This window comes from Oryza sativa, chromosome 2 (assembly GCF_034140825.1).
Source record: "Oryza sativa Japonica Group chromosome 2, ASM3414082v1".
In the NCBI taxonomy this organism is placed as follows: domain Eukaryota; kingdom Viridiplantae; phylum Streptophyta; class Magnoliopsida; order Poales; family Poaceae; genus Oryza; species Oryza sativa.
The window spans coordinates 26,405,339-26,432,741 of NC_089036.1; the positions used below are offsets into that span (position 1 = coordinate 26,405,339).

Consider the following 27,403-nt stretch of genomic DNA (forward strand, 5'->3'; position numbering starts at 1 on the left):
GCGATCAACAATAATCTAAATCAAACATGACCAAACATAGTTACATGTTTTACCGGTTCAACAAGACAACAACTCAAAACAAAGGGTGTGGTCTCCCTTTTTTTATAGGCCCACGCTCCTTCCAACCTGCACTGGCTTATGAGTCCACCATGGGTCACACAACAAGTCACAACTCACACGGCTCAGTCGAGAGGAGGAATTAGCTTTAAGCTGGTCCATGGGCCCAATTGGGCCTGAAGCACACTTGGCATTAAACACGATAGTCATATAGGGAATAAGTTCGCTTTATATCCCTCAATTTGTCGCCGAGTCTTAAGTTCATCCCTAAACCGAAATACCAGATATAACATGTCCTTTAACTCCTTAAAACAGTGCAAACTTGATCCCAAGATGGTTTGGATGACGTGACGTTTATATGGTTGATTTGACTGGGTCCTCATCCCACGTGGTGAGGCACTTGCAATCATAAAAAATGGGTGGGACCCACATGATAGTGTTAGATTAAAAATAAAGAATTATTGTGAGACCCACTTCATCACCCCTTCCTCTACGCTCTCTCTCTCTCCCTCCCCTTTGCTCTCCCTTTCCTCATTGTCCCCGACACCAGTGCACGTTGCAGCTGCTGCCGACCCTGCCGACGGGTGTGGGATGCTCGCTCCCCACCATTGGTTGCCTCATCCTCTCCTACGCACTTATGAGGGAAGAAGGCTGGAATCCATTGGGCAATGTTGAACTCGAGCTTCTCCCACGGCTAGGAGTGAACCTCGTCGATAGTGTGGGCCCAGATGCCAAGACGGGCGATGCTCGGCTGCTGCCCTTCTCCACACCTCCCGCCGTGCCTTTCCACGCCGCCCGCTGCGCGCCGCCCTAATGGAGATGGAAGGGAGAGGACGATAGATGGAGAGGAAAGGAAGTAATCGAACAACACAGGCGGAGAATGAACTCCTACACAATGGCGCGAAAGTTGGAGGTGTTGGTGATGAGCACGGTGTTGGGCGGCTGGTAGGATGCTCTCAGACGCTTCAAAAAAGAAATTGGAAAAAATTCTTGTAAGTACTACTTATACAAATTTTGTGATAAAAAAGAGAGAAGGTTAACATAATAGACTCTTATCGTTTGTGCTAGTTGCATTAACACAGCCGTAATAGTTGTACCTGCACAGTTGTAGTTCTTTTTTTTTTCATTGTGGATGTTGTTCCTGTAACTGTTACTAGGGGTGGCAATTTTTCCGTTAGGGCCAGGGCCGGGGGAGAATTTTCACCTGCGGATGAGCGAGGGTGGGGATCGGAATTAACCCACGGGTAACCCGAAGGGGCATCGGATGTGAGTTACTTCCTCCGTTTCATAATGAAAGTCATTCTAGTATTTTTCACATTTATATTGATGTTAATGAATTTATATATATATATGTGTGTGTGTGTATGTATGTATGCATGTCTGTCTGTCTGTTTAGATTTATTAACATCAATATGAATGTGAGAAATGCTAAAATGACTTACATTGTGAAACGGAAGGAGTACCTCTCTGAAAGTAGCCCATTGCAATAATATAGGCCCATTAAACTCATTCCAAATTGACATATAAAAGCTCAAGACGCTAGTTTCCCTCGACCCTTATCTCTTTCCTTACTTCAACCAACCCCCTTCTTACCGTCTACTATTTCGTTGCATCAATTCATCTCCACATCGCCTCGTCGTCGATTCATCTCCACATCGACTCGTCGTCGCCGAGTCACCAAGCAGCCAGCCGCTGTCCAATTTGCCTCGTGCTAATCATTGTCTATTATGCATCATTTCAATTAGAAGATAGACCATATGATGTATCAAGTATGTATATGTGCTTGATCATTTCAATTAGAAGATAGACCATATTATGCATCATTTCAATTAGAAGATAGACCATATGATGTATGCATATGACCTTGATCATGTGCTTTATGTATTTGTGTACTGACCGATGAGTATACATTGCTATTGAAATTTTGAAATTTTATCATATTATTATTAGGTGCATTGTCCTATTTTTATGGAGTATTATCTTTATCCGGGTGATGCGGGGCCCAAGTCACCCGTGCGGGTCACCTACGGGGACGGGTGATGTTTTCCACCTGATTGCCTTCGCGTGACCGGGGCTGAGGATACCTACAGGAGGATGGGGGCGGGGGCATTCCAGCCCAACCCGACCCTGCCCCGCCCTGTTGCCACCCCTAAGTGTAATGCAGCGGCAAGTAGCACAACTAAACAACCCCATATTCTCAAGCCAAACTAATAATGGATTAAAAATGACCAAAAGAAAAGAGAATAGTGAAGATTCTTTATTGCTGGAATGTAAAAAGTATAGCAAAATTCATGTCAAATTTTCTTACATTACATCAATACGTAGTTCTATATGTTCGAAATGCCTCCAACATACTCCCTCAATTCCAAATTGATCTACATATTTCATAGGTACACCAAGACCAAGAAAAGCTAATAACTCTCTCATATTATATTTACTCTAGCAACAAACTCAATGCATGCACCATCCCTACTATTTTCTAGCCAATAGCAAATCAAGATATTGCATGTGGGTTATAAATGCTTGTGTGCATGGATGCATGCATCAATGTCCATTTACTCCAATGCACAAATAACAAATAGACCTAATGAATGAACACAAATATGTATATCATTTAGAAATAACCTAAAAAAACTATATGTAGATCAATTTGAAATGGAGGGAGTATTCTTGTAGTTATCCTAAATTTCCTCTTGATTTTCTACTGCGTTTTCCCTTTTTTTTCCCCTTCCAAACAGTTCACAATAACCGCAGCTTACCATGTGGTTACCGTCTGAAATCGCGAGTAACTATCTCAAAACTATGGAACCACTGTCAGATCAAAATAATTTGTTTAAAATTTTGACGAATTTTATACGGTTTTTCACAGCTACCGAGCAACACCCATAATATCGTGAAGGTCGATAACCCCCGCTGAAATAGTATGGAAAAACGATGGATTAGACATCCGGCTGAGGTACTATTGCCTCAAAACCTCAAAATGTGGATGCCGTAAAGATTAATTCTCCGGGTTTCATAATTCTTGATATTTTGAACAATGAAACGGCCTTTAAAACATATTTTTAACTATATTTTTCTATTTATAATATATACAATAAATAAACATTTTTTTATTTTTATTATAGTACTTTGTGAAATAAATCTATATATGTTATTCTAGTGATTATAAACAAAATAAATTTTAAAGCCATTGATAGTTATAAAAGTTTGTTCTCATGTTCATCAAGAATTATCAAACCAAAGAGAGTAAAACCTACTCCAGCTTGTAAAAATACACTCCAGTCACATGCGGCATTCTCTTCGGCATTTCTAGTAAGCACAGTTATATCAAGCGGATCTACAAGCAAAATACGAGAAACTAGCACACGTTATACAACACAACACCGATTGGCTCTGCGGCGATATAATGTCAGCAGCAATCAAAGACCGGCGGCGGCTGGGCAGAAACATGCACGAGGCCGGCAACACAAAGGGCGCAAACGGACGCCACCATCAATTTTGTGCTTCCTAAAATCCTATGGACAATCAGAACATGCAGATACACCAAGATCGAAAAGGGGAAAAAATAAAAGGAGAAAAAACAAAAGATCCTTTGGTCAGTCGCATCGTCGTGTCAGCCTTGTTTCGTGTGTGGTCGATCCAAATCAGGCGAACGAAGGGATCCCGTATCTCCAGCCGTTGGAGGATCGCCGCCGGGTCGGCTGCTGCTGCGGCGCGAAGCTGAGCCCGAACATCTCCTTGAGAACTTGGCCTGGCTCCTGGAGCCCGATCAGCTTGGCGACCAGGGACGCGCTCTCCCTGACATGCTCCAGGTCTTTCGTCTCGGTCCAGAGGCGGCGAGCGACCTGCAGTTTCCTCCTCTTGGAGTCCAGCGAGACACCCCATTTTGTGTACGTGTGCTCCCTCTCCTCCGTGGACAGCCGCTTCTGCATCTGCCTGGCAAGCATCTCCCTCTCCCGCTGCAGCTTCTTTGCGCTGCATTACAGCAGAGCACGGGGCTTATGAGTTGCTCGTGATGGTTTGGCGCTAATTTTAAGGTTATGGCACAAAAGAAGTGAATGAATGGAAACGAGTAATTTACGCACCTCGCAACAGGGGAAGTACTCAGGCTGCCTACTATCGCATTGCTAGGGGTGCTCCCCCTTGAGTATGTATCTCTCAGGAATGATAGCCTTCGAAGCTCCACTTCCATGTAGATCGAGTCAGCTGCTTCTCCCTTGAATAGCAAGAAAAAGTAAGTCCTGTGGACCAAGGAAATGCTGCAAGCTTGCCAAAGCTCGATGATCTCTTGCTGCTTCTTCTCGAATTCCAAAGGCCATCGAGAAGGTGACTGAGAAACACCCTCGATCGGGTCCAATCCGATGCTCTTTCCATTTGCATTCTAAAACATGGATGAAATGCCAATAATTTAATTACTTGCTGAAGCATAGAAAAAGAAGTATTCAGCAGAAAACACTATTTATTTTAGATTATTAGTTGGAATGCTAATGGTATGTGGCTTTTGAGGGGTGGGAGAAATTGTTGAAATTCTATGATAGAGTCCCAAGAGCCAGGATGTTAAACCGAAGCAATACTATATATAAGCATGTATTTTCCAAACCAGCATCACATAATCACATTTTTCTTGAATAAAACAATAATTAAATGAACTGCAGAGCTAAGTGCCCTCAAAGCTAATTAGATATTTTCATACCTGGTCACCTAACTGCTTCTGATAATGAACCTGGGCCATCTCTTTGAGTTCAGCAACAAATTCACCAATACCAGTGAATTCTGTATCGCATGCAACAGACCCATTTGTCTTTGCATCCTTAAAAGTGCTGATCTCAGAACTCATGGATCCTGCCCTTGAAAGTGTGTCGGTCTCTGCATCATAGTGCAGTGCAGATCCTCTTCTATGAGATTCCACAGGTCTTCCTGGGAACTCCACCAAACTTCTATTTAGTGGAGTGCAATCATCCATCTCCATATCGTCAAACATAGTAGAACCTGTCAGTGATCTACAGCTCCTGCTTCTACCAATTACTCTTAAGTTTGATGAGTTACGTGTTGAAGATCCTAGATCTTTGGCTAGACTGACAAAAGGCCTTCTAATATTCTCCAAGTGTTCCTCCAAAGTAATAGGAGCTTCGCCAGAGGGCCTTGAATGCCTAGAATTCACTGATGCATTTGAATCATTTCCATGCAAACCAGAATTCATATTTGAATCTTGTGGGCTACTACTTTCACCAGCTGATAAGTCCAACTGGTCATTTCCTCCTGTCCGATTGCTTTCAATACATCGCACTTCCTTGTAAAGATCTGAATCATCATGAGAGACCTGAGAACTATCATCTCTGCTGACGCTTGGGGGCATTCCAACAGATGGAGGGCTTCTGACTGAATGCTTTCCTTGAACCTAAAATATAAACAAAACAAACATGACCCTGCCGGAACAACGAGATGAAACAAAACTAAATTTCAGAAGTCATGGCAGAGAATATACTTGACGGTTCAGGTCATGATCACCGACAGATTGCAGCAAATCCTGCAACCTGGATTGAGCCAAATCACGTTGTGACTTCAGTTCTTTTATTTCTTTCTCCATCTGCAATGGACATGACATGAAATTTTATGGATGTGTGCAACAGAAACAACAAACTTTTTTTGTCAAGTAGAATAGTGTGGAAATACTCGTAATGGACAAGGCAAAAGTGGCAGCAAGTAAGATAGACCAGATGCACACAAAAACAATAGTTTTCTGCAAATTCCAGTATGAGCCGTGGAGGAGAAAACAGGGAGGTAAGAAAAGTGACAAGTAACTTTACCTTTCTGATTTGGTTGTCCTTTTCCTTCAATAATGTTTCGAGACTGGAACTCTGAACTGGATGCCGCAACTCGCTCTCCAATCTAGCAAGTTCCTTTTGCAAGTGCTTAACCAGTGCTTTATCAGACATGACCACATTAACCTGAGCATTTGTAACTACTTCCTTTGCACAACTCCCAAATAGCAGAGTATTTCTTGATTGCTCAATGTGGCTAGTGGCAGGGCTCAGTGTACAAATAATTGCAGTTCTTGCATTACCTCCCAAAGATGGCTGTAGTATGCGTGTAAGCTTTGAATCTCTATACGGTATGTGTGCATTACTTCCCATGCTGCATTAATGAAAAGATATAACTGATATCACTTGGGCGAAATTCCAAGCAAACATTACTGTAAACATCCCACTTTATTGTACACTATATAAAATCCCAAAAGAAAATACATATGCATAAAGCATGCTTAAATATGTCAGCACACAAAAAATTGTGCAAAACATGACATGTACTACACAAAATAAAATGATATATATTATCTGTTATCAAACAAATGCAACCCTATTGCCTTTTTATGTTTTACATATCTAACAATATTTTTGCACAAATTCTGTGCACATAATACATGCTCCAAATATATATCTTTCCTAGAATTCTCTAAAGCGACAAGTGTGAAATCAAAACATATATGGAGCTACATGACTACAGCCATCCTTAAAAAATCATACTCTGTCAAGCAACAAACTATTCTCTAAATAAGACAACCAAATTTTCCTATAATGTGGATTGAACTAAATAAAATTGCACAGTTTCAAGTTGAGATTCGGACCTCAGTTTTCTAATGACAGTGCCAAGGGCAAGCAAACTCCTATTAATGTGACAACCTTCTTTCAGTCTTGTGCCAGCTGACAATGCCTGAGATGCACGCTCACTTCCAGCCAGATCAACAAAGTTCTGCATGGGGAGAAATGGAGAATGAATAATGCATGCACCTAATTTTTCCAATAAAAAGAACTCCATGATAGACTTGTAAGATGTTATTCTTACTGCACTAGCCACAAGTGTAGTTGACTTGTCCTTTCCTAAGAACTCGCGAGCAGAGCTTTCAACTGTCTGAATTGCTTGACAAATACATCAGCCAAAATGAAGCATAGACTCAAAGATAACAATTTATACCAAAGTACTACCTCCGTCCCAAAATAAGCGCAGCCATGAGTTTCTGCGCCCAATTTTGATCGTCCGTCTTATTTGAAATTTTTTTATAATTAGCATTTTTATTGTTATGAGATGATAAAACATAAATAGTACTTTACTCGTGACTTCTGTTTTTAATTTTTTTTAAAAAAGTTTTCAAATAAGAGGCACAGAAAACCATGGCTGCACTTATTTTGGGACGGAGGGAGTAATTCATAGATTTGAGTAAAGAACAAACCAATCGAAGTATCTGATGGGATCTAGAACTTTTTTCGTTTAAGAAGGTCTCCCCAAAATTTGCTTGAGGAGGTATAGAATATTCTCGTCTGCGCCAGCAGCTTATAATCGAAGTATGACACAAACTTTTTTTTTGTATTGCTCTCATGTAATTCAGGATTTTTGATCACTTGATATATATATATCTAAATTTATTCCCCTGTTACCAATTTTTCTCTCCATGGCAACGAGATCTGATTGGAATAATTCAATTTTTCTTCACGAGGTCTTTTACCTTTGCACTGTTTACTAGCCTGCCAGACCACTCCTGTTTGGTTTGGTGGTGAAGTGGTGAACACCTTTTCTCAAAAAGCCAAAAAAGTTCTTTTAAGCTTGACACTTTATTAGTTGCTGAACTAGGTAGGTTGTTACTGTACTGTAGTAGCCATTATTTTTTCCTGTTCATATGCTAACATTTTGTTGATGTTAGTATTTCTGATGGAAACTGGCATTTGTGTTATAACAGGAGCTGGGAGTACTGCAGTTCTCGTCTTATACTAGGCTACTAGCACTCCTCTGATCTGATGGCCAACATTAACATGGCAGATACTGCTCCTTCCTGTGATACTTACCTGTTGAATTATTGTTAATATCTTGGTAATCCTCTTAGAGACTTAGACCAGAGGAGAAAAGAGGAATCTGGAGGTCACCGCCAGGAAAACGCTACGGACAACATGGGCGGCAGATGGGGTGGGAGCTACCCAGATCTGCGCCGACGGTGGCGGCCGAAGAAGAAGAGGAGAAGACGACGGTTGGGGAGAGAGCCATCCTCCATTCGCGCGATGGCGGTGGCCAGGTAGGATCATGGATTCAGATTTTTATGCCATCGATTTCCTGGTTTGCTCTTCGTTTACTAATCATATGAATTAATATGCATGTAAAATGACTCTGCCTGCTCCACCATGATTATGATGAATAAGAGCAATACCGGCTTCGGCCAATAGGAGTTTTCTCTACATCAGTCCCTAGGAAGATGCGATTGTAGGCGTTTAGTTCTCGGTAGCCACAATACTAGACAGGACACGCTGATATGAATCATATCTGAAAGATCTCAAAAATAAAGGATCCTTTGAGGACGCGTCCCGGAGGCTCCGGGTGCTCCACACCGTGGAGACCGCCGGGGTGTTCGACATGGTGGCGCGGTGGCGCCTCTTCTCATGCAGGCCGATGCCCACGGCCGCCTCGTGCTCTGGTGCCTGGAGCAGGAGGACGGGTCGGACAAAGGTGTTGTTTTTCTTCTTGCATTTGCCTTAGCGTAGGAACAAAAAGGTTGTTTATTGTGCCAAAATCGAATCACTACCTACTTGCTAAGCTTCCATGAAATACGCAGCAATGTTCATAAATTTTTGACTGAACGTAGTGATGTAGAAGGCAAATGTTAAGTTCTTATGCTTCTGAAAGTGTTCTATCATCCATGTGAATGTTGCACGATATGGTACCGTCTCAATCCTTTTTCGAGTAGTACACTGCTATGTACTTGCCGTAAAAATTATTTCCATAATCTCTTATCGATTTTCTTATCGTATATGGAGCTTTATTGTACATATGAAGGTATAGCGTATTCGTATATTCCATGACTCGTACACCACCTTACAATGGAAGCTATTGTAAAGTGGTTTTAGAAACGATAATACTAATTTCTCAGGCGTGGAGACCGCTGGAGTGTTTATTTTTTCAAAATAACTTTTTTTAGATAATAATCACACAAAATAACTAAATGTATTTAACTTATTTCCTGTAAGTACTGGTAATTTTGCCACCTACTGTGCTTAAACCAAGCCTGGATACACCTTTTTTTTTTTTTGCTTTGGATACACTTAAATGACGTTCACCAAAGATCGTCACCACCTGCGGACGGGATCTAGACATGAGAAGTTCCGGCTATAGCTCTATGTTAAGGATTGTGGGAAGGAGCTTTTTACTCTAAAAGTTCTGCTTCAATCTTTTGCTCAAGGTACTAGATTAAAGGCTAACTATCAAAAATCATGTTTAATCCCTAAAAACTTGAGTGATGGAAAAGATGAGATGCTTGCTAGGGTTTTTGTCTCGGAAAGAAACCTAGAGGGAACCACTTAACCGATGGAACACTGATGCTAATTTCCCGACATTTTTCAAATTAAGGAGTATAGTTTTTCAAATCTGGGCATAATTCACGATATGCTGATGTATTGTGAATCAGGCGAGTATAGTTTTTCAAATCTTAAACGCCGTGGTCTCTTGGGAATTAGACAGTCTCCATATCAGAAACCAAGCAGAGTTCTCAATCTATTCAGGTCCTATCAAAGCTATATTAAACGAAGATCAATTTTTATAGGACTAGAGAAATTTGCTATGCAAATGCCGGTCACTGGCCTTATCCATACTAAGTGCTCTAGTAACTAATAACTATGGCGTGGTGTCTAGGTTAGAGATTATCTTTGTTTGTTGTGTATCCCACGGATTTGTCAGAGGTAGGCGGCAGGTGGTGAAACTTGAGAATATGTTGGGAGGAGTAAAACGTACGTACATACTATATACGCACGTACGGCTGGAGGGGTGGGAGGATAGTTGATTTCTTTTGATAGATTTAATTAGTTTTGTGTTATCTATAACAGATCTAATGGCATAAATAATGGGCCCACTGATTTAAGTGAAAATCAATGGTGGGTTATTTTTAGAAATTTTTAATATTTTTTAATTTACTAAAATACCACATGCCACATGGCGGCTTGAGAGCGTTTATAGGATGTCTATGTGGTGGCTTGAGAGTGTTTGTAAGAAGTTTCACGGACTTGATGCTGCAACCTTCAATATACCTTTCTAGATTTTAATATAATACTAGTCCATCTCTTAACACTAGTCCACACTATTAATATTATTTAAACTTTTAAATATTTTTATAAATTATAATATATTTCATATAAAATAAACTAATTATATATGATGTTATTTGTATACCTTCTGATATGATTCATATCAGCAGGGAGATTGCTCTAAAATATTCTAGCATAATTCTCAAGCCATATCATAGTCGAGTGGAGCTAAGATAACAAGATAGGGAATACTAGACACCGTGGAGACCGCCGGGGTAAACTAGACTTCTTAAACGAAAAGGGACATGAACTAGCGCGCGAGAAGAGCAATACAGGACATAGTCGAGTGGCTTATAATGAAGTTAACGGTCAACTGACAGTGGACTGATGGCAATGGCATAAAAGGGAGGAGAAACTTGAACCGGTGGCATAAAAAGGAGAAGCCAATTTGAAGTGGTATATAAGGGAGCCGATTAATTTAGAGTGGCATATAAGGGATTCTCTCTTAATCCAAGCCCTTCATTTATTTTCCAATCCCAATCTCAACCCTCATTTCTCATTATCCAAACACACCCTAATTGTGTCGTCATATTTCTAGTTAGTACTAGATTTCAGTCAGATTTTTGTGCATTGGATTTGTGTTAAGACCCGTGCTTGAGGTTGAAAGGCCGTTGGATCTGTGTTGATGTAGGCCGGTCGGGGCTGATGTTACGGGACATTATGAAGTTCAATTGGCAAAATTTACTACATGACACTCAAAAAAACGTGTAATTGGCTGTGAGACACCGCAAAAAACGTGACACAGCTGATGGACACTAGAAAAAATATGTATGAGCTATAGGAAACTTTCGTGGTGCTGAGCTGCATCCTCTGTCCGGGAGAAGCTCGCTGCTGATTTCAACCACATCCTCCAAAACTTCGCCTCAGCAAACTTCGTCGTGGGAGGAAATTCACCAGGTGACACCTCCAGCCAGATTTGGCATGACCTTGGCAGCATCAACCACCTCTGTTGGGATAGGAGACGGTGACGACTGCTAGGAGGATGTGGGGTGGGGGGTGGGAAGCATGGTGAAGGCAGAGGTGGTGCAGCGGGAGAGGATCTTCTGATGTCACTGTTCACCGTGCCTGACATGTGGACCCAAGACAGCCACCAAATTAGTGGAAGTTACTTATATTGGGATTAGCTTTTGATTTTACCCTGGTTTTCCTATATATATGAGTTATATTTTGGTATAGTATAGTATAGTAAGTATGATTGTATGAAATGGTTTAATTTCAGGATAGAGAAGGCTTAAGTTTGGAGTTTTTTTGAGCGTGTGAAATGTGCTTTGGTAAAGGTAGAGTGCTCATATGTCCTTTTTGTCCTCTATTCAATTTTTTTTTGTATTTTCTTTCTCTCTGTATTTAATTTTTGTGGTTACCATTATATGTACTAGTATATTAGCCTTTTTGCTGCTACTCTAATAATTTGGTGATGAGAAAATATGTGGCCACCAAATTAGTGGAAGTTACGCTAAAGGAGCTTAATCCGGTGCAGTAGCGGCGACTGGCATGCGGTGGTAAAAGTGGCCACACGGGCACATGGGGGCGTGCTGATGCATGAGCTGCTAATGTTGGAGGCTAGGATTAGGATGGAATAGGGTGGGGAGTATATAGCTGATGGGCTTAGTTCTGTTTCCTGGACCTGTGATAGGTTACTGGGTCAAATTTTCCAAACTCAGTGTTCGGTCAGATCGGATACCGACAAAGAAGACCGAAGCACCGGAAAAAGAAGAGGGAATAGAAAAGGAAGGAGAAGGGTTAATGCAAAATATAAGTACATTGTGACTATGTGATAGATAATTATTTATGTGGATGGATGAGTAGTCTTGATGGTTCCCTAGTTTCTTGGTCCTCCAGTACTTTTACCTTCTCATTTTAATTTATTACTGCACAAAACATATCTTCTTCAATTCGTCCTCTTAATCCAAATTGGTTGCGCATCTCTCTCACACACACACACAATCGGGGTACATATACATTGCTTTTTTCTTGGATGGAGGAGGGCCATCTGTTAGATGGATCTCCCTCCCCTTGAGCCCAACGGCTCAAGGGGGCCTTGACCCGCGCCCTGATCGGGGGCGCCCAGCCCAATGGCTGGTGGGCCCCCGTCACACTGTGCCATATAAAGAGGGGTGGAGGACGGGACGGAAAGAAGGACACAAGGAACGAGGTTCGTCGCCGCCGCCGCCACTCCACCCCATAAACCCTAACCGATCGAGGGGGCGCAGCCAGTGACGGGAAGTCCACCGCCGCGCCACGCCTCGTCGTTGACACCGTCGCTGCTGCAACCGCATCACCGTCGCCGTCACGACCGCCATCGCCGCCGCCGCCCACGTCAAGCAGAGCGACGACAACGACGATGGCTGGGACTTCCTCTTCATCCAACGCGTCAACCGGTCACATCCCTAAACCCTTTCCCTTATTCTCTATTTTTGTTCAATCATCCATCGCAAATAGAACCACCCGACTAGATCTAAACCTAGGTGATCCAATAGACAACCTAACAATGGTATCAGAGCCACCCTAGAGTTTAGATTGGTTGGGGAAAGAAATGCAAAAGAAAGGCAAAGAAAAGCAAACGATCCAACGGATCGAAAAGATCGAAACCCTAACCCTAATCTTACCTCGTCGCCGGCCGTCGTTGACGCCGGCCACGGAGGGGGAGAGGGGCAAAGAGGCACCGCCGAGGAGCCACTCGACAGCCGCGTGCGCACCCGCGGGTGCACGCGCGCGCCGGCGAGGGGGCCCGCGGCGGCGCCACCATCTCCGTCGTCGCCGGTCTCTCACTCTTCACTCGCGTGGAGGGGTGAGACGGTGGGGGGGGAGAAGAGAAAAGAATAGAGGGCGTGGCGGCGCGAGGGCGTCGGCCATGGCGCGGCGGCGCGAAGGCTGCCGGCGTCGGCGACGCCGCTCGGCACGGCGCACGCCCGCAAGAGAAAGGAGAGGGCGCCGCGGCACAACCGCTCGACGGCGGCGCACTCACCCTTGAGTGAGTGCGCGCATCGGCGAAGGGGAGTGCGACGGCGCCGCCGTGTCGCCATGCCGCCGCCGGCGCTGTGCTAGGGTTTCGGCGACGGCGACGCCGCTCCGTGCAACCGCAAGAGAAAGAAGAGAAGAGGAGCTAGGGTTTCGGCGCCGGCGGGCGGGGGCGGTTTTGTTTGCCCGATCCGCCCGCGCGACCGTCCGATCGAAACCCTAGCGATCGGACGGCCGACGGCGGCCGGACCGAAATCGGCCCATGTGGGAGCGCACGGCGAGCCACTTTCCCGGCCCAGGCCCAGGTTGCGGCCTGGGGAAAGGGGAGGGGGCGCCCGCCCGCGCGCAAGGCGGCCGTGGGCCGACTGGCAAAGGCCGAAAAAGTTCATTTTAGGTCCCTCGGGGCCGAATCAAAAGAAAGGAAGTTTAATAAAAGTCCCTCGGCCGAAGGAAGCATTTTCAATATGTTCAATGATTGTGTTTATTTCTAAGCAATTTGAACCAACGTGAAAATTGTTTAGAGAATAGATAAATGTGAGAAATGCTTCTGAACATGTATTTTGTATTTTTCATGCAAATTACAATAGAATTTTGAATTGTTTTACATGTTTTATCTCTGTTTAAATTTGAACCAACGGGAGAATTTTACAGAGCGTAAACAACAGAGTTTTGTTACAATTTATATGAATTGTATATAGATCTTCCGCTGCAAATAGATGAAATTAATGAAAATTAGTGTTTCTAAAATTAAATTTCGAACCAACGGGAGATTTTAATTTTAGGAACATTAATTATGTGCTATGATGTTGTAATTTTTCTGACCAACGTTGATAATTGCAATGTTATAGTTATGGCTTTATGTGTTATGTCTATTTTCTGCCCAACGGTGATGTAGACTTAATACATAATAATTTTAATGTTAATTTTGTTCTCACAATACATGATTATCTTAGGTGGCTACTCCTTGATGGGTTACATTAAAGATATTCCGACCCTGAAAGGAGATAACTACGAAGAATGGAAAAGAGAACTCGACCTTGCTTTTATCTTGGGAGAGGTGGACTGGGTGTTGACTACCCCATGTCCTATAGAACCTGCTGAAATTTTCAGAGGTGAAAAAGAGTCAGATGCTGAATGGCAAAAGAGAGAGAGGGACAATGCTTCCCTCATCATGTCGTATGACATTGAACATGCGAAATGGTCTTCAGCCAACAAGAATTGTTTGGCTGCGGTAAAGAACACGATTGAGCCAACCATATTGGGCTCAATCCCAGAGTATGACACTGTCTCTAAGTACCTCGAAAGTATAAAGAGCCAGTTTAGTGGTTCTTCAAAGTTTTATGCGACACAGCTGATAAAGCAGCTTGTTACAGAGAGGTACCATGGAGGTGGTGTAAAAGACCACATTCTTAGGATGAGCAATATGGCTTCCAAATTGAAGCAAAAAGATTTGGGCATCTCAGATGACTTTCTGGTCCATCTGGTTTTGTCCTCATTGCTAAAGAACTTTGACAACCTTATTGTCAACTACAAAATAAGTACAGAGAATTGGAATATTGAAGAGCTCATCTCTAATTGTGTGCAAGAGGAGGAAAGACACAAAGAGACCAATGGTGACTCCATTAACCTTGTCAAAGATAACAAGGAAAAGAGCCACAGGTCACCCTCCTCAAAAGAAAAACAGCCTCAGCATCTGCCTCAGAAGCAACAGTTTACAGTTGAGACAAGATCAGTGTCTACATTGCAAGAAAAGACATTCCAAGAAAGATCATCCTGACTTCCTGACAGTGATCATGGCAAAGAAAGGTGAGAACATTATTACATTTGTAAAGAATCTCATTATGATTGGTTATTCTAGATCCACATGGTGGATTGATTCTGGAGCAACTATTCATGTGTGTAATTGTTTAAAGGGATTCCGTTCAATGAGGACTATGCAAAGAAGTGAAAGATCCATTAGAGTTGCCAATGGAGTTGAAGCAAAAGTTGAGGCTGGAGATCTTCGCCTAGAACTCGCGAATGGCTTCACACTTTTACTTCCAGACGTTTTTATGTTCCTTCTTTGCAAAGAAACTTGATAATAAGTGTATCCAAATTGGATTTTGATAGATATGATTGCCATTTTGGAAATGGCAAATGTGAATGTTGTGTCCTCGTTGACAAAAGAAAAGAAAGCGAACTTCTGATGTCTCATCGAAATTATGGCAGTGTTGTTTATGCCATATTTCGAGGGGGAGAATTGAGAGACTGGTTAAGAATGTAGTTCTTCCTCCATTGGAGTTCTCAGTTTTAGAACAATGCATACAATGCATAGAATGCATCGGTGCCCAAAACACCGTATGAGCTATGGATCCTCCGTGTGTGGGGGAGTCCTGCAAAGGATAAAGTATTTAACCCAAAACAGTAAGCTGCCATTTTATTGGCTATTCTAAAAGATCAAAGGGTCATCGTTTCTACTGTCCAAACAGTTATACAAAGTTTGTAGAAACGGGACACGTCGTCTTCTTGGAAGACGAAATGATTAGGGGGAGCTCGGTAATTCGAGAAATTGATCTTGAGGAGAGGCGGGTGTCTGTACCCGCTCCGTCGACTCAGGAACCTTTCTTCTCTCTACCTGCTAATGTTGTGCCAGCAATGCATGCCGTTGCGGTACCAACACCTGTTGTTATCTCTCCTGTGGCAACAATGAATGAAAGTGAGGAACCTGTTCTACAGGATTCAACAGAAATTATTGCCACATCAGAGGAGGAGATGAAACAGCCTCAAACAGATAATGTGCCAGAATAGGAGGCCCCTAGAAGGCCTGAAAGAGTCGCATATGGAGGATGATCCCATCTCATATGAAGAGGCCATGAGAAGCCATGAAAGATGAAATGAAATCAATGAAATTAAATGATGTCTGGGATTTAGAAGAAATTCCTAAAGGAGCCAAAACAGTAGGCTATAAATGGGTCTACAAAATCAAATATGACTCCAGAGGGAATATAGAAAAGTTTAAAGTGCGACTTGTGGCAACAGTTTTCACGCAAAGAAAAGAGATTACAATGAGACATTTTCTCCAGTCTCTTGTAAAGATTCCTTCATGATTATAATGGCACTAGTGGCACATTATGATTTGGAATTACATCAGATGGATGTAAAAACGGAATTTCTAAATGGTGATTTGAAGAAAAAAAAGTATACATGGCACAACCGAAAGGTTTCGTCATGAAATGAAACGAAAATATGGGATGCCGTATAAAGAGATCCATTTATGGGTTAAAGCAAAGCTTCGAGACAATGCTACTTGAAGTTTGATGGAACAATAAAGCAATTTGGGTTTTCAAGAGAATGTAGAGGACAACTGTATTGATTCAAAGTTAAGAATGGGAGACTCATTTTCCTAATTCTGTATGTAGATGACGTTCTACTGGCTAGTAGTGATGTCAATCTACTGCAGGAAATAAAGAAATTCTTGTCCTCAAACTTTGACATGAAAGACCTCGGTGAGGCTTCATATGTTTTGGGCATAGAGATTCACCGAAATAGAACAAAGTATGCATTGGGATTTTCTCAAAAGGCATATATATAGAAAAGGTGTTGAAGAAATTCAATATGTACAGATGCAGTGCTACACCTGCTCCTATAGTCAAAGGCGAAAAGTATGGGGCATCGCAATGTCCCAGAAATCAGTATGAGCTCAATAAAATGAAAACAAAGCCATATGCGTCAGCTGTAGGAAGCCTACAGTACGCGCAAGTGTGCACACGACCTGACTTGGCATTTGTTACCGGGTTATTTGGCAGATTTCAATGTAATCCAGGCCCAGTGCACTGGAAATTGGTAAAGAAAGTCTTGCGTGTTTGCAAGGAACAAAAGGCCTCATGATGTCTTACAGAAAAGCAGAATCGCTCCAGATAGTGGGGTATTCGGATTCTGACTTTGCAAAAGATAATACAAAGTTAACATCGGGATACATGTTTACCCTGGCAGCAGGAGCTATTTCATGGAAAAGCTCAAAACAGACTACCACTGCAGGGTCTACCATGTATGCCGAGTTTATAGCATGCCATGAGGCTACGGGGCAGGTGAACTGGCTAATGAAGTTCATACCCGGTTTTAAAGGTGGTTGATAGTATTGAGAAACCACTAAAGTTATACTGCGATAAAGAATCCACAGTAATGTACTCTCACAACAATTAGTCAAGTGGTGCTGCCAAACACATTGACATAAAGTACTATGTTGTGAAAGACAAAGTCCGGGATCAAACAATCAGTCTCGAGCACATAAGAACAGAAAGGATGCTCGCGGATCCGCTCATGAAAGGCCTACCTCCCAACATGTTCAAGGAACATGTAGCATGCATGGGTTTTAAGGGAAGCCTTATGAATCCTGGACTATAGGGCCCAAAAGTTAAAGTATCTGTTTCTGAATAGAGATGTGTATAGTGGCTGTCGAATCCATCGGTAATTAACCGTGACGATGAAACATGCTCTATATGTAAATCTGTGATGGAATAGAAAAAGCTAAAGGAAATAGTGAGATCAAGGGGGAGAATGTTAGATGGATCTCCCTCCCCTTGAGCCCAACGGCTCAAGGGGGCCTTGACCCGCGCCCTGATCGGGGGCGCCCAGCCCAATGGCTGGTGGGCCCCCGTCACACTGTGCCATATAAAGAGGGGTGGAGGACGGGACGGAAAGAAGGACACAAGGAACGAGGTTCGTCGCCGCCGCCGCCACTCCACCCCATAAACCCTAACCGATCGAGGGGGCGCAGCCAGTGACGGGAAGTCCACCGCCGCGCCACGCCTCGTCGTTGACACCGTCGCTGCTGCAACCGCATCACCGTCGCCGTCACGACCGCCATCGCCGCCGCCGCCCACGTCAAGCAGAGCGACGACAACGACGATGGCTGGGACTTCCTCTTCATCCAACGCGTCAACCGGTCACATCCCTAAACCCTTTCCCTTATTCTCTATTTTTGTTCAATCATCCATCGCAAATAGAACCACCCGACTAGATCTAAACCTAGGTGATCCAATAGACAACCTAACACCATCCAGCTATGCAGGTGAACTTATGCGAGGGTCTGCACCATATGCTCGGCAGATTAAAGGTTAAATTAATCATATGGGATGAAACACCGTGCTCATATGATGAGCAATGCTCAAATTCATTTGATCTCATGAATCATATCAGCAGGTTGTTTCTGATATGGAGACTGTCTAATTCCCAAGAGACCACGGCGGCGGCGAGGCAGAGCAAAAAGGGGAAAAAGCAACGGGGCGGCGAGAGCTCGATTTATGGCGGCGGGAGCATCTCCGGTGTTCGAGGGGTGCGTTCCCGGCGTCGGATTGGACGGGGACATGCTAGAACGAGGCAGCGACGAGAGGCGGCCTCCGGGACAGAGCAAGGCGTGCGATGGGCTACGTCGAGCGGCGGCGGGCGCGGCGCGGCGTGCGGCGGGCTATGGCGTGCGGCAGTGGGCGCGGCACAGCGTTCGGCAAGACGAAGAACACGGTGGGGGCTCACCGACGAGAGGGGAGCGGCGTTGGTGATGCGGAGGGAGTCGCGGCGAGGCGGCGCGGCACCGAGAGGGCGCGGCCGGGGAAGAAGAGAGGGAGAGGTGGCGCCCGGAGCTCCTCGTCACGCGCCCACGCACGCACCGGCCTCCCCGGTGCTTGGCGACGAATGGCGACGGCGCGAGCAGGGCAGGGGCAATAAGGCGGCGACGGTGGTTCGGCGGCAATGGCGCGGTGGGTGTGAAGCGAGTGAAAACGAGAGAAGAAGGGGTTTGGGGCGCGGCTTGGGTTTTATAGTGGAGGCAATGTCGGTTTGGGAGGCGGGGGCGAGCTGCTGCTTGGCTAGCGGCCGCGAGAGCGGCGTTTTCGTGCGCGGCGCGAAACATGGCGACGGCGTGGATGCGTTGGGCGGCGAAGGCGGTGGATCGGACGGCGAAAATCGAATACGGGTGAACCCCCGCAAAACCGAGGACTAGTATGTGCCCATGGAACCTTCTGCTAGCGTGTGGGGAGCTTTGCTCTCTGCATGTGCTATGCATAATAACGTCGATGTTGGAGAGATTGCAGCATTTAGGCTATTTGAGTTAGAAGAAGGCAGTGCTAGCAATTATGTTACCCTCTGTGGAATTTATGACGCAGTTGGTCAATCTGATGGTGTTGCAGGGTTGAGATCAAGGATGAGAGAACTCGGCATGGTGAAGACGCCTGGGTGCAGTCGGATCGATGTGAAGGGAAGAGCTCATGCTTTCTACCAGGGGAGCATCCCACGTTATTTGAGGGGATGAATGCTTTGGGTATTAGATCAGTTACTAGACGATATGGCAAATTCAGATTCTGAAGATGAGCTTGCTGACTTGTACTTTGAGTTAACTCTGCACTGAAGTTCTGATGGTGAAAGTCATGTATTGCTGCAATCAATTTTGTTCAAGGAAAAGCATGGATCTTCCTTGATGGCTGCCATGCCACTCATGAACAAATTTGAATGAAGACCAACAAATAATCCTAAGAAATTGGTCAATCTAGATGCCTTGGAAGCTGAAACTTTTCAGGACCAGTATCTGGAGCAACATCCTGCATCATGGTATGGTGCCAGGATGAGAGCAATAGGGTGGCTCTTCTGGTCCAAACGACTGGTATCTAGTCTGAGGTGACTGCAATGACAGTAATACATGTGTAATGTTGTCAGTCTGGTTTATCGGCATATGGCTCAAATATAGTGCTTCTGAAAATATGCGACAATATTGGATGCAGGAGAAATTGTGAATGATTGGCATATAAAAGATTATCTCTTGGATTAAATAAAAGAGCGAGAATGAATGGCTAGTATTTAAAAATGGGTGGAAAATTATTTCCCTTTCCCATTTGACAAACATTGCCTTATAGCAAAACTGAACGATTTGCTCAGCACCTCCGACCGAGAGCAGGACACCGCGCCGACAAGAGAGCGCGCGAGCCGCAGCCGCGCGAGAGGAGCGAAGCAGGCCAAGCTATTAGGCCCATTGGGCTTGTCTTTTTTGTGTAAATGGGGCTTTTGACTAGGAAACCCTAAACCCAAATTTCCCCTTTCTCCAGTTCTCCCATCCCCAATCTGTGCCCGTGCGCGAGGAGGGGCGCGGCAGGGCGTATAGCGGCGGGCGCGCGCGCGGGTCGGCGGCGCGGCAGCCGGCACTGGCAGCGCGGCGCAGCGCAGGGAGCAAGGCAGAGGCAGCCACCAACCAACAGGGACTGAAGTCAGGCAGAGGCAGGCAACAAGCTAAAGAGGAGGAGAGGAAGAGGAGAGATTAGGAATGTTGAGGTATTGTTGCGTTTCTCGTCTATTTAACCTTTGCAACTGGGATGATGGATTGTGAACTCATATGACTAGTGCTTGTTGCTATGCTTAATGTAGACGTGATGGATAATGCTGCGTCGTATAATATCGTGAATTGATATTGCTTTTTTTTTTCCCTTCTTATTCTGTTCTAATTCTCGCGCGCTAGTTCATGTGCCACACCTAATTTTTTTTCTGTCCTCCGCCACTGACCTTATATGCGCTAGTTCATATACGATTTTTTTTTTGTCCTCCGCCACTGACTTATATGTTCTTTAGTTTGCTAAAATCCTCTCATAACATACATTTTAGCTCCTTCAAGAAGTGGCTCCTGGTTTTCTTGCTCTCCTCTTGCGATATTGCTGGGTACTCCCTCTGTTTCATAATGTAAGACTTTCTAGCATTGCCCACATTCATATAGATGTCAATGAATCAAAACATATATGTGTGTCTAGATTCATTAACATATATATGAATGTGGGCAATGCTAGAAAGTCTTACATTATGAAACCGATGAAGTATTTTTCTTCTTCTTGATATATCAACGCACAAAAGCTTTTTCAGTGTTCGTTGAAAAAAAGAGCAAAATTTTCTCATGAGGAATTAAAACTGATTTTCTTACACTTATGATTCCTTAAATTGCAAAGTTGCAGTGAGTTATTTACAGCCCCTCAAATTTCCTTTTCGCCAACTATTCCTTCTAGGTATTGAACAGAACGTTTTGCTTCTTCTATCTATTTTTATAATTATTTTGAGGTACACATATTGCATAGTTTTAAGCTCGTATCATTAGCATATATTCAAGGTCTGATAGATTAATCTTATGGGTGCAGGTGGCAATAGCCGAATTCATTTCTCAATGATGAGCCCTATGTAAAGTTGTATACTTCTCCATATTGCACATGGTTCTGTGCCGGCAGTCCAAATATGTATTCCAATGGTGCAGACACCTGAGAATTCCCCCCCTGGGACTCTCTTCCTGCCCCTTCTCTGTACTGACAGCTTCAGCTTCAGTTCAATCAGACTGCTCTAGTGATGATGAAAAACTGAATTGTGCTCCGTCTCAACATGCCCGGAAAAGATCCCGCACTTTGTGCTCTGATAGTGTTGTACAGACTCTCCACTGCCTAAAGAGACGACCTGCCATTGCATTTGCCTACTTTAAAGATACACAGAGCATTGGGTTTAATCATGACTTTTCAACCTACTCAGAGATGATTCAGATTCTATCCCACTCACGCCAGGGGAAGATGTTAGTTTCATTGTTCTCTGAGCTTGTTTCAAGTAGTAATGCTAGTGGTCCTGAAATTTTGCCCCTTGTTGATCACCACAGAAGAACATGTGCTACTCCATGTTCACTCTCGTTCATGGTTGATTGCTTGATCAAGGCATGCATCACTTGCTATGATGTACAAGCAACCATATGCTTATTTAGTGGCATTTGCAGGCTTGGAGTTGTCCCATCTGTTTGGACTTGGAACCTGCTTCTCAAATTTATAGCTGAGACTGGTGAATATGAGATGGTTCTCGCAGCTTATAATGAAATGAAGTGCTTTCAGCTGACTCCCGATGTTTATACATTTGCCATAGTCACTAGGTCACTTTTTCAAGCAAAGAAAGTGGATGAGGCTTTGCAAGTTTGGGCCGAGATGACTGAAATGGGAGTGAAACCAGATGCACGTGGGTACTCGTCATTTCTAATTGGTCTGTGTGATTGCAGAAAATATGATTTAGCTTATGTTATTCTACAAGAGATTAATAGGGAGAAGGTTCCTGTTGAGGCCATGGCTTATAACATGGTAATGGATGGACTATGCAAAGAAATGAGATTGGATGAGGCGGAAAAGCTCTTGGAAAACAAGGCCAGACAAGGATCCAACCCTGATGTATATGGTTATAGCTATCTGATTCAGAGTTATTGCAAAATGGGCAACCTAATAAAGGCTGTGGATCATTATGAAGCCATGGTTTCTCATGGTATTGAGACAAATTGCCACATTGTGAGTTACCTTCTGCAATGCTTCAGGAAGTTAGGCATGACATCTGAAGTAATCGCGTATTTCCTGAAATTTAAAGATTCAGGGCTTCATCTTGACAAGGTGATTTATAACATTGCTATGGATACTTATTGCAAGAATGGGAACATGAACGAGGCAGTTAAGCTACTGAATGAAATGAAGTGTGGGGGTTTGACACCTGACAAAATTCACTACACATGCCTAATCAATGGTTACTGTTTGAAGGGAGAAATGCAAAATGCACAGCAGGTATTTGAGGAAATGCTGAAGGCCAATATTGAGCCAGATATAGTTACATATAACATATTGGCTAGTGGGTTTTGCAAGAGCGGTCTTGTTATGGAGGTGTTTGATCTTCTAGACCGTATGGCAGATCACGGTTTGGAGCCTAATTCACTCACCTACGGTATAGCAATTGTTGGATTTTGTAGAGGAGGCAACCTTAGTGAAGCAGAGGTTCTATTTAATGTAGTAGAAGAAAAAGGAATTGATCATATCGAAGTGATGTACAGTTCGATGGTTTGTGGCTATTTGCTTTCAGGCTGGACTGATCATGCTTACATGCTTTTTGTAAGGGTTGCTCGACAAGGAAATCTTGTGGATCATTTTTCATGTTCTAAGTTGATAAATGACCTCTGTAGAGTTGGAAATGTCCAGGGGGCTTCAAATGTTTGTAAGATTATGTTAGAACATAATGTTGTACCTGATGTGATTTCATATAGCAAACTCATATCAATCTATTGTCAGAATGGAGATATGGACAAAGCTCACTTATGGTTCCATGATATGGTTCAGCGAGGACTTTCTATTGATGTTATTGTATACACTATACTGATGAATGGTTACTGCAAGGCTGGTCGTCTGCAAGAAGCTTGTCAATTGTTTGTTCAAATGACAAACTTGGGCATAAAGCCTGATGTGATTGCATATACAGTTCTACTGGATGGTCACTTAAAGGAGACCCTTCAGCAAGGTTGGGAGGGGATTGCTAAAGAGAGAAGGAGCTTTCTTCTTAGAGCGAATCATAACAAGTTATTAAGTTCCATGAAAGACATGCAAATTGAACCTGATGTACCCTGTTACACGGTGTTGATTGATGGAAAGTGCAAAGCTGAATATCTAGTGGAAGCCCGGGAACTATTTGATGAGATGTTGCAGAAAGGACTTACTCCTGATGCTTATGCTTACACAGCTCTTATAAATGGATATTGTAGCCAAGGGGAAATATCAAAGGCTGAAGATCTTTTGCAAGAAATGATTGACAAGGGAATAGAACCAGATGAATTGACCTTTTCAGTATTAAATCAGAGTTCCTTGAGGTCTAGGAAGATTCAGTTCTGTGCATGATTCCCTCTGTGGTACCATGTTTAGTAAATTCTTTCTACTGAGAACACCTATGTCAACAGCAAGGTGATGCTTTTATCAATCATTAGTTAATTGGATTTTTCTCTTCTCTGCTTATAAAATTGGTCACAAGTATAATCTTATCAGCAGTATATACAATTCTCTGCAAGTGTTTCTACACTTGACAGGGAACTAAGTACCAACAATTGTGAAATATACTGGGCATAGCTTGTGAGTCTGATCAAGTAATTTATGATTTTCAGGAGGTCAACATTGATGATGAAGAACTTTCTGTAGAAATTCGCAAAGAAAATGAGGCTCCTGTTGTTGAGAGAAAAGTCAAGAACATTTCAGATACCAACATTAAGAGGTTGTGCATCCTACATCTCAGTCTGCTTTTCAAGCAGACCTCCTTGCAAATCTCTGAGTCTTCGTGCAATTGATGGCCTTGTTAAAGGATTGGAGGCCAATCAACGTCTAGTAGGTGACTTGACCCTAGCAACCCTTGAGGACAGTTGAACTCAGTTCAGGTACTAGTGTATTTTGTTACAGTATTTGTTCCTTAAGAGGTACTCCCTCCGTCCCAAAATATAACAACTTCTAGCTTCTAGAATTTATCCTAAAATATAACAACTTTTACACCAACATTCTCTTCTCAACCAATCACAATCCTCCACCGTTCAATTTTCCTACCTATCTCTACTTCTCATCCAATCACAACCCTCATGTATTTAATTCTATGTACTTTCTTAATAACCGTGTCCAACTCTAAAAATGCTTATATTCTGGGACGGAGGGAGTATTATTTTTTAGTCTCGGGGATAAGGTATACTCTGTCAATTCTGCACTATTCAGCCAATTTTCAATATTGAGAAGTTTCAAGCGTGCTAACAAAATAGAGGAGGACGCTCATTCAGGTTGCATAGATCGTACTTTTGCTTCATTAAATGTATCCACTCACATTATTTTATTAGTATGTTCTATATATTCCTGCCTAAACCTGCTTCATGGATTTCTTTTTCCTACTTGGCCTTGTTTTGTTGGATTAAAAGCAGAGCAGCGCGCTTGTCATGGTCTTCTTTTTTACTGGGGATTTGATCTCTTTTGTCAGCACAGGCTCTGATTTTACCTCCCTAGACATTCAAAATGGGAACTCTCTTCAGTTCCAGATACTGTTCCTCAAGAACACAGGTACTAATTGATGAAGTATCCTCTAAAAGATACGTTGAATATAGTGCTTTTTCATGTTCCCATTCCTAATTTCATTCATTCCTTGTATGTTGTGTTCTCTAGGTCCAAGTTCCACTTAGGTTGTGAGTCTCTGTGCAAGTAGAGATGTGATTTGTCAAATTTGGAACGGCACTAGTAATTGTCTTATCTCATCATGTTTTTCTGAGTGTCCAAATTTTTAACCTTTTCTTTTCCTTCAGAAGGTAACAGACTTTGCTTGTATCCAGGTTAATGTCAAACTTCGATTCCCTGTTGTATTGAATTAATTCATGGAACCTACAAATCTTCCACCTGAAGATTTTTTGCCTGCCTGGAATTCTGGAAAGCATTAGCTGCTCAGTCTCTGAAAGTTTAAGATGTGGTAAGGTTTCAGTTCTGTTGTGGATAACTAGTGAGCTGTGAAGGAATACATTTTTTTCATGAAATGTAGAATTGGATAATCTTCCCTCATGGTTTTGCTTGTTTTTTCTTGTTACTGATGATTTAGTGTGTCTTGTTAGATTGTTACTATTGCCTTCTAGCATAATGGATATAGCAAGTATGTTTAGCTGGATAGTAATGTTGTGCTCTATTAAAAACAAAGGAACAATGGAGCGGATTGCCCTTAAGTTTCTGGTTTCTCCGCGTGGTCGAGGCTCTGATTGGCGACTTTGGTGGGCAAAGCCCTTCTCTAATATCCTTATTGTTTAAGTTTCCAAAGTGTATACAACCTCTATGTACTAGGTGGCATCTAATAATTAGGGAATCTGACACAAACTAGGAATATCAAATAGAATACATAAATCAAGCTAGGACTAGAATTATGAACATATCTAACGCACCATGCCAATGTTTCCTGCACCTATGGTATTTGATCCCATAACATCCGTAACAGATAACCTGTATGCAGATGGAATGTTGCAAATCATGAGTCCTTTACTGACAGCAATTGTCTAGGAGAAAATTCTAGTTAGTGTTGCAGAAAATTAGGTGCCTCTTTGCCAGCAAATTCGACCTTTGATGCCATCATTGTTGGTGTAGCAGAAATAATGTCATCAATGTTCAATGCAGTCTCAGTTCAATGTAGGTCAAATCAAAACTTTACAAGACAGATGCCAACTTCAGTTCGAAATTTGAGTAAAGCTTGTTACAGTTCTTTTTATAAAGTTAATAGTTAATGGCTACGGGGAAAACAGAAGTTGACCGCTGTTATTTTTGCCATGCAGGAGTTCATCAAAGAGTCTTTAATTGATCGATTATCCTTAGGGATAATTGGTTCTAATTCGGTCTACATTGCAAGCCATAATTCCTTCAGAAGTACCTGTCACAATGGCAGCACAATGAAAAGTGGAAAACAAAAGCATCCTGCCGGCAAAACGACTTGTGGCTGAAGAACAATGATGAAGCAAGGGGTGACGCAGAAGTATTTATTTTACTTTTGGCCGGGTTATAACTTATAAGTCCCTTGATCGCTGCAGGTTATAAGCTCTGGGAATCTTCATTGCCCTAGGTCTAGTGTTGAATCTATGTAGTTTTTTATGTAGTTTTTTCAACCAAAATCAATCTTGAAGTTTGCTGTTTATGTGTAATTACGATTTGTACCAACAAGATTAGAATGTTTAGCTATATGCCTTGGATTGATTAACTAGGCTCAGTTTTTCTCTCATTCAAGTGTTCAATGAATGAAATGTATGGTTCTCTAGCTTTTCTTTTGTTTCAAAATCCTTAGTTTTTGGGGGCTTGTGTGTAGATGGCAGCTGTATCTTTCCTGTATATAAAGCTATGGTTGTAGAAAATTATAGGGCGTATTATAAATTATTATAGGATGTATTATATTTGATGGTTAAGATGTTCCTCCTTTTCAGTAATGCTAAGCTATTATTTGCATTCTTTTGTGTGGCCCATACAGCCCTACCAATTCCCTGGTAGTGCATATTTGAGGAATTTGAATATTACTCAAACTGAATATTTTGGTTTTACATGTGGCTGTTGAGATCTGTGTTAAACGTTGATTGAAATCATTCCCAGGCAAAAGAGTGTTAGGATAGCCTGCAGATCAAACAGTCCACCTTCGAATATACTACAGCCTGAGCAACCACTGTTCTTGCTGAATTTCAACCAAAAGCAAGTCAGTCGCTCTATGCAAATCATCTGAATCTAAACAAGTTGACACAAAAAAAAAGATTTTCCATGAAAAATCAACTTGTATGCAATTAGATGAAGCTAAACAACTATTCTCTCCGTTTCATAATGTAAGACTTTCTAACATTGCTCACATACATATAGATGTTAATGAATCTAAACAGACTTTAAACAGACTTTTCAGTATATAATGAATCTAAACATATATATATATGTCTAAGATTCATTAACATCTAAATGAATGTA

The 27,403-nt window shown here is 42.6% G+C and overlaps 3 protein-coding genes across 7 annotated transcripts; 2 read left to right on the forward strand and 1 right to left on the reverse strand.

Moving 5' to 3' along the window:
* Positions 1–3,344: 3,344 nt before the first annotated feature.
* LOC4330136 (putative inactive kinesin-like protein KIN-7B) lies at positions 3,345–7,506 on the reverse strand. The gene is made up of 9 exons (XM_026023097.2): positions 7,491–7,506; positions 7,286–7,347; positions 6,901–6,966; positions 6,683–6,807; positions 5,865–6,192; positions 5,543–5,644; positions 4,751–5,455; positions 4,143–4,438; positions 3,345–4,032 (listed from the first exon to the last, which is right to left on the reverse strand). The coding sequence occupies exons 1-9, from the start codon at positions 7,504–7,506 to the stop codon at positions 3,702–3,704; spliced, it is 2,031 nt and encodes a 676-aa protein (XP_025878882.1). The 3' UTR covers positions 3,345–3,701.
* Positions 7,507–12,317: 4,811 nt separating this feature from the next.
* Positions 12,318–15,547, forward strand: LOC136355155 (uncharacterized). Its single transcript, XM_066307411.1, has 3 exons — positions 12,318–12,553; positions 14,087–14,939; positions 15,047–15,547. Exons 1-2 carry the CDS (start codon positions 12,517–12,519, stop codon positions 14,908–14,910), a joined length of 861 nt encoding a protein of 286 aa, XP_066163508.1. The 5' UTR covers positions 12,318–12,516; the 3' UTR covers positions 14,911–14,939; positions 15,047–15,547.
* Positions 15,548–20,204: 4,657 nt separating this feature from the next.
* On the forward strand, positions 20,205–26,717 carry LOC4330137 (pentatricopeptide repeat-containing protein At2g26790, mitochondrial). 5 transcript variants are annotated; one of them, XR_010739312.1, is made up of 7 exons: positions 20,205–20,429; positions 21,278–23,872; positions 24,070–24,336; positions 24,867–24,997; positions 25,100–25,171; positions 25,264–25,397; positions 26,242–26,717. XR_010739312.1 is itself a non-coding variant. In XM_015769904.3 (7 exons), exon 2 carries the CDS (start codon positions 21,347–21,349, stop codon positions 23,807–23,809), a length of 2,463 nt encoding a protein of 820 aa, XP_015625390.1. In that variant the 5' UTR covers positions 20,205–20,429; positions 21,278–21,346; the 3' UTR covers positions 23,810–23,872; positions 24,070–24,336; positions 24,862–24,997; positions 25,100–25,171; positions 25,264–25,397; positions 26,242–26,717. The 5 variants fall into 5 exon arrangements, 4 of the variants coding, with proteins under 4 accessions (XP_015625390.1, XP_015625392.1, XP_015625391.1 ...); XM_015769904.3 differs by having other exon boundaries at positions 24,862–24,997; XM_015769906.3 differs by having other exon boundaries at positions 24,918–24,997.
* The last annotated feature ends 686 nt before the right edge of the window (positions 26,718–27,403 follow it).

Coding starts and splice junctions, on each gene's coding strand:
- LOC136355155 (XM_066307411.1), top strand. CDS start 12,517: ATGGCTGGGACTTCCTCTTCATCCAACGCGTCAACCG. Junction 12,554..14,086: donor TTCATCCAACGCGTCAACCG/GTCACATCCCTA, acceptor TGATTATCTTAG/GTGGCTACTCCTTGATGGGT.
- LOC4330136 (XM_026023097.2), bottom strand. Junction 6,967..7,285: donor CCCATCAGATACTTCGATTG/GTTTGTTCTTTA, acceptor CAAGCAATTCAG/ACAGTTGAAAGCTCTGCTCG. Junction 5,456..5,542: donor ATCATGACCTGAACCGTCAA/GTATATTCTCTG, acceptor TTTATATTTTAG/GTTCAAGGAAAGCATTCAGT.
- LOC4330137 (XM_015769904.3), top strand. CDS start 21,347: ATGGTTCTGTGCCGGCAGTCCAAATATGTATTCCAATGGTGCAGACAC.